At 42.1% G+C, this 12,607-nt stretch overlaps 2 protein-coding genes and 1 non-coding gene across 4 annotated transcripts; 2 read left to right on the forward strand and 1 right to left on the reverse strand.

Moving 5' to 3' along the window:
- Positions 1 to 32: 32 nt before the first annotated feature.
- gtpbp2a (GTP binding protein 2a) lies at positions 33 to 8,238 on the reverse strand. Its single transcript, XM_029175863.3, has 12 exons — positions 7,796 to 8,238; positions 6,765 to 6,791; positions 6,140 to 6,324; positions 5,857 to 5,965; positions 5,548 to 5,745; positions 5,275 to 5,449; positions 3,402 to 3,621; positions 3,168 to 3,303; positions 2,555 to 2,613; positions 2,278 to 2,449; positions 1,961 to 2,125; positions 33 to 1,793 (listed from the first exon to the last, which is right to left on the reverse strand). The coding sequence occupies exons 1-12, from the start codon at positions 7,994 to 7,996 to the stop codon at positions 1,611 to 1,613; spliced, it is 1,830 nt and encodes a 609-aa protein (XP_029031696.1). The 5' UTR covers positions 7,997 to 8,238; the 3' UTR covers positions 33 to 1,610.
- trnal-cag (transfer RNA leucine (anticodon CAG)) lies at positions 4,579 to 4,661 on the forward strand. The gene has a single exon. It is a non-coding gene; the product is annotated as a tRNA-Leu (tRNA).
- On the forward strand, positions 7,016 to 10,278 carry LOC114870789 (otoraplin-like). 2 transcript variants are annotated; one of them, XM_029175864.1, is made up of 5 exons: positions 7,016 to 7,041; positions 9,250 to 9,362; positions 9,484 to 9,623; positions 9,919 to 10,029; positions 10,102 to 10,278. In XM_029175864.1, the coding sequence occupies exons 1-5, from the start codon at positions 7,031 to 7,033 to the stop codon at positions 10,123 to 10,125; spliced, it is 399 nt and encodes a 132-aa protein (XP_029031697.1). In that variant the 5' UTR covers positions 7,016 to 7,030; the 3' UTR covers positions 10,126 to 10,278. The 2 variants fall into 2 exon arrangements, with proteins under 2 accessions (XP_029031697.1, XP_029031698.1); XM_029175865.2 differs by lacking the exon at positions 7,016 to 7,041 and adding an exon at positions 7,247 to 7,378.
- The last annotated feature ends 2,329 nt before the right edge of the window (positions 10,279 to 12,607 follow it).

Here is a 12,607-nt window from a genome sequence, read left to right on the forward strand (position 1 = left end):
GAGTTAAAATAAAAAAATAGCAGCAAAACCCCTGAGAGACAATAAAAGTTTATTCATGTACATAATACACATACTTGGATCTTTTCATAAATATTGCATTTCACCCAAACAATGATCAAAAAAGTTTTAATTAAAAGGAAAACGGGACTAAATGTGACTGCAGAAAATTTAGGGTGTGTTTTAAGAGAGTGAAAAAGTGAATAAACTTTAAAATCTGAAACTACTAGAAATCTATAAAATCCTTCTCAGATGCTTAAGAACTAATGCCTGATATAAATCTTCAAAAAGTCTAAAAAAATATTTTGGTTGAAAGGCATGAGCTTTCCTGTGCTTCAGCACACATAAACTGCACAACAACGACAACAACAACGTGGGTGCAACAAAAACGGGCTCACATCTGAGGTGTCCTTTGTGTCATAGACCGTGGGACAACAATCTATATAGAAATCATATCAAACATGCAGTAACCATACATAAGGCCAACAGCAGCCTTGAACAGAGTATTAACATTCATCTTCAAAGTCGCCTTCTGTTAAAATATTTCTAGTAAGTAGCACCAACCTTTTATCCAGATGTTAAATTTTGGGGTGTAATGAACACAACTCTAATTCCATTAGGCACTATATAAAACCCTATCAAAGTTAGTGACATCAGTAACTTCCGTGAGGAGACGACATCAAGTACCTCAGACACGATCACCTATAAACAAAGCTGTATAAGGAAACAGCTTCACATACTTTACATCTCTTTGGAAGAAACACTAATCTTTTTCTCCTCCAAGCCTGCAGAAACCTCCACTTGGAGGCCTGCTGTGAGAGTGGAATGCTGACTAATAATACATCTACTCCGACCTGAGTAACTAAAGCACTTGAAACATAGGCAGCAAGATCATCTCTGTGTTATTGCACCGTTGTGAGGCATTCTTTGTGAATAAAAGCATAAATCCCACAGAGAAACGTGACAATCACAACATGGACACACTTCAAGTTCTAACTTTGCATACCTCGCGTTTACCTTCATAAAGTGACCTTGTTAGTAAAAGCCTGAAGCGACACGATTTGGCTTCAGGACAGCACACAGGCTGTGTCTGAGAAGCAAAGGTGGATGTCATTGCTTGTACTATTATCTCATGGTTCACTGGTAAGAAAACATTATGATGTAAGACCATCTGAATAGAGTGAGATCTGAGGCTCATCCTCCTCAGTCAGGCACTGTGCTGGTAACATTGACAAGCTGCTCTGGGAAAAGGATAACTATGATACTGGTGAATAAGGATGTATCTAAATGTCAAAACCTTGTTGAAGTGTGTTAGGAGTGCGATTAGGTGTAAACTGTGAGCAGCACACTTACTGATCGCTTCGGTTGACAGCGCTTGTTCCTGTTAGTGCTATGAAAAGCAAAACTTGTTAAACCACAACACAAAAAAACAAATTCAATCATCAGCAGGTATTGAGGAAGTTGGTAACAACAAGGCTTCAGTGTGAAAAGAGTGTGTGATAAAATAGCATTTTCTAAAAGGGATTAACTGTGTAAGGATTGTAGAAGAGAGGCCTTTGGAGAAAGCAGGAGATTATAAAGCACCTTTTTGACAAAGGGGACGGTTTAAACATTTAGGCTTCCTCGTCTTCACTTTGGGATGGCAGGTACTGGGCAATGGGCTTCAACTTGGTGACGTGGCCGATTCCTTTGGTCACACCCTCTCTGAAGAGAACCTTAGCACCCACCTTCAGGTACTCTGGGTGCTTGATGAACTTGAAGAGAACGCCTGCTTTCTCCCCTGTCCTCAGCTCCTCCTGTGGGAAAGTGGTGTACCGGAACAATAGGAACATTAGGAGACAGGATTAAGAATAAACCAAGACAGCACATGCAGTAGGGAACACTCTGACATACAAAAAGCCTAGACTTTAGTAGCACCTCATTTTGAAAAGCACAGTTTAAATGTTTAACTGGATGAACTAACCTTCCCATAGACGGCCTCCACAGTGGCCGTCTGTCTCACGTTGCCAATGTGCACAGTAACTTGGAAGCCTTTGTGGAACGTCTTTGCGTGGAAGAGCAGCACTATCTCAGCCTCGAACATCCAGCAAATAGTCGGATCCATCTCTGGACTCACCATGACCATGCCCTGCAATCACAATGGAACTGCTATTATACACACATGAAAGAAAGCGAGTGACCTGACATAAATATCCAAAGCACAAACAATAACGCTGACTATAATATCTTGCTATTGTTCCCATATTATTTAAAAATCCAATATTCTTCTTAGTTACTGACCTTCCGTAGGAGAGACCGGTCAAAGTTACCCAAGGCAAGTGTGGCAGCCTGTCCAGCCCTGAGCACTCGGCATCCCGAGCGATTCCTCTGAATGCTCCCGACGGTCAGCTTGTGGAAGTGTCCTGAGTCTGTGGGCCCTACTACAAGCTGATCTCCCTCACGACAAATGCCACTGAAGAATAAAAGGAAAATAGTGAGTCAGAGAGAGGATGTGCTGAACACAACTGAAGAGTAAATAAAGCAAAAGAGAAAAAAGACAGCATTTCTATGGCCTCACCTGTACAGAGTACCTCCCACCACAGTCCCCACCTCTGGCACTGTGTAGATCTCATCCACCTGTAATGATAAATACTGCTGTTACTCACATCTCAGCACATGCAGGGGCATTTTAATGCCATAGTTTATGAATGGTATCAATGGACCTGTTAATACACATAGCCTGTTTCTGCCTGTGTCCAGTTTCCTTTTACACAAGATAAACAAAAGGAGCCAAGCAAACAAAAATGCATCACTACATGCTAGTTAAGAAACGACTTGTCCATTGAATGTGGGCGGAAAGAAAAGTAAACACAGAAAGAGGATGTCACTCTATACCAGTTTCTCTAAGAAAAAGGTTGCTATGCTACATGGGACTGTACACTTAGCGTTTTCTTATAACTACAGTAATTATCCTGCCAATATATAAAAACATCACTCAGAACAATGCTAAACGCGCTGGGCTGGATTAAGGTCAGGTTACATTACCACCAGAGACAAAACAGACAGTCTGGGTATGAGACAAGACAACATGAGGTAAAGTTTGTCAGTGACCAAATCTTATCAAGGAGGAAAATGAGCCAGAGATTAATTCAGCTTGGCTGAAGATTGAACTAAATGATTCTCAGTCCTACCTGAAACTCAGTTAGCTGCTGCATGAGCTCCTCCTGTTCCTTGCTGTTGCTGAGAGGAGGAATGATGTTGAAGAAAACCTTGAGTAAGTCTAGACTTTCACCCGACACACTGGACACAGTGAAGATGGGAGTGATGCTGGAGGAAAGATTACACGCACAAAGTGAGGACTCCAGCTGCTTTTTACTCTCTATTGCACAAACTGGCACATGTAACAATGTATGAGTGTTTCCTACTTGGGCGACTGGGCAAACTGTTGTGCTGCTGTGACCGCATCATCTGTACTGCCCACAACCATGGGCACCTTGTTGCAGCCGGGCTGCTTCAACACGCGCTCCAGCTGCCGCACTGTGCGCTCCACGGTGGCCCGCGTGCACAGGTCCACTTTGCTGATGACAATGAAGATTGGCACCTTCAGGGCCATGGCAAGACCAAGATGCTCGCGTGTTGTACCAGCTGGAAAACAGAAGGGGAAGAGGAAGTAGGAGATACCTCATACAAGGTGCATGTACTTCACATCACCTACAGTTACTTTGATCACATCGCTCATCTATAACTAAGGGTCAGGAGACTTATAGACAAGGTAACAGAGGTGTGAAAAATGTACCATTACCTTTAAAAAGGTTACATAAATAGAGAAAGTATGTCAGTACTTCAGAGGTAGCAGTGACCTTGAGGCATCCATGGTGATAAATACAAGCCCCATTTGGTCTGTACCACTTAGGAGTTCAACAGTGCTGACCCATAAACATTTACAGGCTGGCAGACACTGAAAATACCTTTTGCCCTCATCAGCTGATCAGTGGGTTGTTTTCCTGGTTGGGTGCTATTTTCAGTATATGTAACGTAACAGTGGATATCAAGTCACACAGTCCATAAGGCATTACAGGATGACCGCCAGACATTTTCCTTCTTGGCTTGTCACAGATACGAGCTAAGGAGAGCCCTATGCCTTACACAGATCCATTACGTTGTTTCATAATTAAAGCTGCAGCTCTTGAGTTGCAGACACCGTGTCCCTTTCAGTCTACTGCCCGTCTGAGACGGTACTCATCCTTGACCCCATTTACATAGCATCTCGTATGCACACAAGCATAAAATCACCTACAATAAAAGTGTTTAGATCCAAGCATAAATATATTGGAATACAGAATATTAAAGCAAAGGTTTTAGAAAACTTGACTGCAAGATGTGCTTTTTTCTGAATTTAAAGCCTTCAGCTGCTACAAATTGAGTGAAACAATAGAGTCCTTAAAGACATGTAATGGTATTTACTGCTTTTGCTGTCAACAGCACAACTGACATCTTTTAAAGAGAGTCTTAAGCTTAACTAACAATTCTAATCTAGAACCTCTGCTGTGCCTGTGAACCCCTCTCTCTCCCCACCAGTTCCCTGTGTCGCTCCACCAATATGTCAGGATGGCCGAGCGGTCTAAGGCGCTGCGTTCAGGTCGCAGTCTCCCCTGGAGGCGTGGGTTCGAATCCCACTTCTGACAAAACTTTTTTTTTTTTCGTATACCAAGCTGTTAAACAAAGCACTAAAACACACAGTAAAGTATAGTTGTCAGGAAGTTTCAAAAGCTAACTTAATTAGATTTGCTTAAAAAAAAAAACTACTGAATAATCAGACAAACCTTTTTCAGCAAACACAAACAACTGTAAGTATTTGGGGCATAACAATTGATGACTGTCAAATGGCATTTGTGCACCAACAGCTACGTTGGCATATAGTGTAGCCCACTAACCCATTTGCAGTTGTTTCCAGATCCACGTGTGATAAAGCACACAGCTGCTAACAGAGGACTGACATGAATAGATGGTGTCTAAAATATTTTAGAACTAGTAGGGGCAAGCATGGGGGTGGGGGGGAGGGAGTGGGTGGTTGGCTATGGTGGGAAAGGTTGTCAGTTACATAAGCACAGATATCAAATGTTTGCCAAGTGCTGGGTACAGTGTGGAGGTGCGGTGTATATAAACATGCTGTCTGATATATGCAAATCTTTGTTACCAGATTGTGTCCCTGTGACAGATTAGCTTCAAACTTGCTTTATCTCATTAGTCAAGTGCATGCAGAGGCACAAGTTCTCACAAAGGGGTTTTTATACTAACCAATGCCCGTATTTGCGCTGACGATCAGCATAGCGAAATCCGGACAGTAGCTGGTGAGACCAAAGATGGTGGTTTTTAGGTACTTGTGGTGACCGGCCAGATCGATGAATGTGATCATTTTAGAGGCACTCTCACAAATCTCCTCTGCTGTACGAGACTCACTGTAATTCACAACCTAAGAAAGAAGCAGCCATGTGTCAAGATGCACCACCCAAAGAAAAATTCAACAGCAAGAAGTAATTTTAAGATGTCTGGTGCTGGATCATTTCCCACCTCTCCTTTACTGTTGAAGCCAAGAATTTCAAAGCTAATGCTCGAAGTGCGACCAGTCTGGATCTCATGGAGATGCCTAAACAGGTTGAGCCTCGCTCTTCCTCGTCCATTGTCCAGCTCTCCCTGTGTCAAGACACCCAACAAAGTGGATTTCCCGGAATCCACATTTCCCAGTACTGCGACTCGTAGGTCTAAGAACTGCAGGAAACACACCAAACAAAATGTTAAATAAAAAATAGCAGAGGTTCGAAAAGGGAAAAGACAAACAACATCAAACAAAAGAACATATTTTCTCGCATCTTAACTAACCTGCTGGTCATCTGGCACCTTGCGAATAAGCACTTCAGCGATCTTGCGATGCACATCCGCATCATAATCCACCTCTCGCTCTCGTAGAACAGTTATGTCAGCCCCAACTCTAGTGACACAAAACCAATAATTAAGTCTATGGATTGCTCAAGAACAAAAGTGAAACTATACAATTACTTTAATAAAAGGAGAAAGCTATTTTAATAGAACCACCACACTAGGACATTATACATGTAGGCATTGGCTTGTCTAAAAACTAAACAAAGATGCTTTGTGGACTTACTTCTCTGCCAGTCTATGGAGTGTCTTCAGCGATGCCCTCATATCTTCCTCTGATAATCCCACCAGCATACCATTATCTTCAACACCTATTTGATAGACAGCTTCACCCCGACCCTCCTGGAGTCGCCATTTCATTTGCGTTGCTAGGTGCTCAAACCGGTATTGCGTGGGATTCACCAGCTTCAGCTGGACAAAGGAAGGATAACTTCAAAGCTTGTACAACAATATTTTGAAGCAAAAAAAAAAATCACAGGATCAGTATTTCTTGAGACAATAAAAATCTAAAGGTAAAGTATTTGCTTATATGACAGCGGAAGCAGCTGTCTACATACTAAAAAAGCTCCCACTAAACCACTGGTGTTGTATTTCAACAGTAGACCACATGACATTCGTCTTATATGTTCTGACATATCCTGAATGCATTGGTCACTGCTTATTTCAATGACTGACCTACACCTAGAGCATCCAAACTTTTGTTATGTAGCTCTGATGAGTTCAGATCTAAGTCATGGTTATTGCAAAGGTGCTACAACTGAATTCAATGGACTTGCAGCAACTAGTTCATTATTTAACCCAAATACCTTTGAAACTTAACAAAGCCCCTGGGCGACAGCTCATTTGCTTACCTTGTACTCTATATTTCCCTCTTCAGCCTAAAAGACAGGGAGAGAGAGAGAGAGAGAAAGAGAGAGAGAGAGAGACATAGACAAAAACATACCAATATGAGCGAGAACTCAAACAGCAGCTTTCAGACTATAGAGAAACGAGACAACAGGCTATTGATTTGTTGAAAGGCACAAAGGAAAGAGTGAATGAGAGGTCAGAATAATCTGCTACTGAGAGCAACTCAAACTAGCTAGCCTTAGCTTAGCCAGCCTTGATAGACATCTACATGAAGGGCAGGTGTGTGTAAAAAGGAAATGTTCACTTTAAGTTAACTGGTCAAAAGCAACAGCAGTTATGGTCCGTGTAGAAAATCAGCTGAGACAAGTGAAGCCATGGGATATGCTGAGACAGGTCCTGTTAACGTCACCAGTATCATTACAGTGGGAACAGCGTTCATCTATTTAAACCTGTCTGCGCTGATGTTAAAAAACAACACTTAGAACGCCTGCGCTAAGCGCTAATGCGTAACTAGGTAATAACACAGTCGTCGGCCAAACGAACGCCAGGGACTGGAATAGTAACATCTGCTAAAGCTAAGCTAGACGAGGGGAACCCGAGCGAACACCCGCCCCTCGTGAGATATTTACAAACACAGCTGTTTCACTTTTGCTAGCTAGCAAAACAGGCAGCTAGCGTCAGTGTCGCGACGGGTTAGGGAAAAATTTGAATACACATTTAATACGTCGCTATATAAAAAAACAGTGTGAATGAGAAATGCCAGACAAGCATAACCTTCTCATTCATTTCCCCGTTGGGTGCCGACAAGCTAGCGACGTGTCACTGCAGAGTCAAAGTCAGGGCAGCACAGCTAACCCCGACTACAGGAAATGCTACGAAACAGCTTCGCGTGTAAGAGCTGCAATTTTTAAATCATGCAATTAAATGCCCATTTGGCGTTAAGTTAGCTTCAGTATTGGTCACTAACACTAGCTGCGCGTTGGCAGCGGAGCATTATCGCAAGTTGTGCGCGTAGTCTTAGCCCCAGCCTTACCTCTGGAGGTAGATACGGGGTGTTATTGTTTGGCTTAAAGTTGCGGGAGAAGCGAGCCTTAGATTTCTTGTTGCTCTTTGCGCCCGCTTTTTTCGGGGTCACCCCGTGTCCACTTCTCGGCTTGGCGCTGGACGCAACACCTTGAGATGCCGAGCCGTGTCCATTTCCCGAGCCAAATAACTCTGAAACCCGCGTATCCATCAGCCGCTCAACTTCCAACTTGTTAGCTCACCACTACCAGGATGAATGTGGTCCGGTTTTATTAAAATACAGCTCGGTTCAAGCATGCAGGTGTTTCTGTTGGAGTGACACTATCCTGCTAGTGGTAGTCTACGGCCCTGACATAAAAACAAAGCGGTGTCCACCCCGCAAACTCTTCAAACAGAACAATAACAGCGCCCGACTCTGCTGTAGTTTTGAGTTTACAATCTGTCTACGTCACAGCTGAGTGCGCCTGAATTGTTTACCCGGGTAGCGCAAGTAGGCGGTTCACTTTGCCTTTTGGCTAGAACAAGTATTACGTATAATTTTTTTAAACCCCGCCCCTGTAGCTGGACCAGGTGTATAAAGCTTACACACAAACACGGCTTTCAGCGCTTTGCATCAGACGAAACTGCGAATCTTTGCGTCCAAGGCTTGTGAGAATGAAAAGCTTGTTTACAAAAGCTGATGCAACAACATGGACCGTGTCATAACTACAACTAGTAACTTTGTACAATACAATTTCACCTGATTGTTGCCATTTACAGATGGTAGATCCGTAAATATCCAAATAAAATAATCAATAATATTTAAACAAAAAAATCTATCATGTGAAAAATTTGGTGTTTATATTTAGTTTTGCGTTTTACTTCCCTCACTGTGTCACTTTTTATCCCCCCTTACAGGCCTTGCACTGAGTTTAGGTTTGTATTTATCTATGTATTGTGTTTATTATTTACTATGGTGATAATACTATGATGATATACTATATACTATAGTAGAGTTGGTGAAAACCCTAAAAATTAAACAATAGTGCAGCAGACACGTTTCCATGTGAAAACGGTGGTCTTTAGTTAAGGGTTGAAGGGTTGTTTGATACGTACATAATAACATACATTTATCTATTTTATACTATGTCATAAATTACAAAACACGCAAAGATTTTTTTGTATACATTGAATAGTCAGCAGAGCTCCACATACACAGCTCACAGGAACGTGGGAAGCATGTTTATGCAAAGGCTCTGAGATCTGAGTGAGTAAATACAGTCAGCCAGCTCCCCTGCAGGAAAAGAATCGTTCCAGAGTTTAGCATTTCTGAAAGTCATCACTGATTGGCCAGGCCAGCTCTGATGTAGAGGCTCAGCCCAGTCACTGCTGGCAGACAGAAGTGTTTTGGAATTTCCGTGGCATTAAGTTCTTACAAACCTTTCCGTTCACATTCCGACTTGCTTGTTCTGCTGTTTTTGTCAGCATGAAGTATCCAGTGGTGATTCTGCTCCTTGTTGGACTGCACCAAACCTCCGCGGGAGTACGTATGGATAAACTTGCAGACAGCAAGATGTGTGGAGATGCAGAATGCTCATGTAAGTGAAAACACAAACAGGAAACATGGCACTAACAACAATTATAGAGCAGCACAATGCATGTGTTTGATACGTTAGCATTTGTACCTATTTATTTTCTTCATCGGCTTCTGTTCCCTAGATGTTCTTTCCGTGGCCACAGCCTTGGATGACTTTATCGCTCCTGACTGCAGATTCATCAACATCAAGAAGGGACAGATGGTGTATGTGTATTCTAAGCTCGTACCAGAGGAGGGCGCCGGAGTCTTCTGGTCTGGAAGTGTAGGTGCACACGGCATTTGTGACATGTCACTGAGCAGTTTATAGCAGTGGACACCTGCAGCCAGTTAGGCACAAAGGATGTGCAGCAGCCGGGAGCACCAGGCACAGAGCGTCTGGCCTTGACAAGGACACAATGCCACAATAGACATATGGTTACACAAACAAGTTTTATTTGTACCTGGAATAAGCCAGTGTTGTAAATTATGTTCAGTAAGGAAGGTTAAACATAGACAGGATATAGTTCATAATGTGGAGAATGTGACTTTGTCAGAGGCTGTGTCATTTTTGTTGGCAGGTTTACAGTGATCACTATGTGGACCAGATGGGCATCATCGGATACTTCCCTGCATCTGTGGTGAAGGAGATGCTCAAGTTCACAGAAGATGCAGTGACTATTCCCACGGCAGTGAGTTTATTTGTGGGACATTGGTTGCTTTGAGCAGCCTGAGGAGTAAATAGTTATTTTGTTTTCTTTCAGGAAATGGACTTCTTCTGTGACTGAGGCGTGACACACTACTGTATAATCTCCTGCTTCTCAAGTCTTGCTTTTTAGTCACTCAGGCCTTTGCAAGGAAGACTGAAGTCCATACAATAGTCTGACAGTCAAACCTTTGGACCAGTTACTTTGATTAATAAATCTTTTCTTGTCAATTAATGTTGATGTTGTTGGTGTTTACTGTCTTTATTTATTTAATTTTTTTCTGATCTATTGTCAAGACACCTTTTAAAACATGTTTACTTTCACTGACATTTTTAATTCAAGGGGATTCGTTTCAGTTATTAAGTCTCCTTAATGTGCCAGAGCATCAACAAGATACAGAGGTAGATATAATATATCAAAAAACAAAGATGTTTAATGAAAGAAACATTCCTTAGCTTCATGCATATATTTGTGCAACCACTACACACAGCCAGTTTTTACTGGTTTATTCGTCCCTGACCTGCGGCATTCTGAGAAAGTCAGGTTTACGTGTTTAGCAAACAGGGCTGTGTCAGATTACGGTCCGTCTCTGAGCCCAGATTGCTCTAAACCTATTTAGACATTACCACAAAATGCCACTCTGCAGAAACATACCTGGGGCCTGTCTGAAGGTCTGGTGGATAAGCCAAAAGAAAAGAGAAAGAAAGAGATGAGAGGAGAGGAGCATTCCTAAATCATTTTACTTCAGAAAAAGAAAATGCCATCTCTGTCAGTGTGAGTCTATAATAGATGTGAAATTGCTTTCATTACACAGTATGTACAAGGAACTGGATGCTGAATGCAGTGGTAATTTTTAACAAAGCTCTTCATCTTTTCGGCTGATTGCCAATTGCAGTTGTACAGCGGTTACAAAAAGTATTCAGGCAACCACAGACTCTGCTCAACATTTATATTTAAATCCAGGAAATTGGCTTGTAAATACAATTTTGTTTGCCAAATAAAAAATATGCAGCGCAATTAAAGGCATAAGTGAATTGTCATGTCATGGTCTGTCGTTACCCTTCGAGCCATTGTTGAGACATGATTGGGTTTTGCAAGAACATTGTAGCAGAAGTTGAAATACTTGTGTTTTCTGACTCATCACTTTAGCAGCATATTATAACCGTAACTCAAGATGGCGTCTATGTTCGATGAAGGCCTGAATGAGAGATGCTTGGATTTGCAAAGCTCTGTTATAATGTAGGGTTCTTCACGTCACAAAAACAGCTTTTCTTTCCCTGAGCTCCAGGGATGAGAGATGGTTCCTAACAGCAGCTTTCTCACCCACAAAAACCTTCTTGGTTAAGGTTCAGACTGACGTGTGTATATATGTGTATGTTCTATGGATCTCATGCCACACATCACAGCTAGTGGGGAAACATGCGTCTTGTTGTGATACTGTGAAATAAATTCAGTCTAATAGCTCTGCAACAATAACTGTCTTGTCTGGCTTTGAAGTACTGTATACAGCCTAGATGTATTTTACAGCAGATTCGAATTGAGGTGAGGTGGGAATGAAAGAATATTGAGGTTATGGAAAATTTGAACAAACATATTGGTTCCTGGAAATGGGACGACTTATGCGGAATGTTTTTGATGGCCAAACAAGGGGCTTTGTCCTTTTGAGAGAAAGTATTTACCCGAGATAATGATGGACAGATAGGCTTCATGTATGGATGCATGACTGTGTGTGTGTGTGTGTGTGTGTGTGTGTGTGTGTGTGTGTGTGTGTGTGTGTGTGTGTGTGTGTGTGTGTGTGTGTGTGTGTGTGTGTGTGTGTGTGTGACTGAATAGGTAGTGTCCAAAAAGCTTGACTGGCGGGATTTTTTAGCACGGCTTTTCTTCGAGTGTTTCTGAAAATGTCAGCTCACTCTTGCTTTGAACTTAATCAATCAGTCAGCATGAATCAATCACACACGAAGCCTGAGGATCAGCAGGCTCCTTCTCACTTGATTAATATCCTCCTCTTATAAAAATGCATTTGTCAGAGTGGTTTTGTGTCAAGAAACCCCAACAACAAACACTGGTGTGCATTGGTGCCACGTTTTCAAGGATAAAGTAACAATCTGTTTGTCACTAATTGAGGAAAAACTGACATTCCACTATTTTCGTGCTGTATCTGTCTCACTCGCTTCTTCTTTCTCTGTGTGTGTTTTACTCTAATGTATGATTCATGTAATTGCATTGACTGTGATTCCACCCATTTTCTCTGCCAAACAGCCCCACAAAGAAACCTCTGATTTTTATTTCTTGTGTTGGAACAAGGTTCAGTGTAACTACTATTTGAGGGATGAGGGAAACTGAACGTTAGATACTTCTGGTGAACTCTTGGGTTGTTTCCTCTACAGTCCAACTGTTGCCTAGATTTCTGGCACGCCAGAATAAAACCCTCTGTGCAGTTCATCCCTCTTGCAACATTCCCCATCCAAGAGAACCAACTTCCCTCAATTATTTTTCCCCCCTGGTTACCGTAGTTACCAGAAAGATCAGGGAAAGGTTACTTCTGTTCGGGTGAGAGGACAGT

This window comes from Betta splendens, chromosome 15 (genome assembly GCF_900634795.4).
Source record: "Betta splendens chromosome 15, fBetSpl5.4, whole genome shotgun sequence".
NCBI classification, from domain to species: Eukaryota; Metazoa; Chordata; class Actinopteri; order Anabantiformes; family Osphronemidae; genus Betta; species Betta splendens.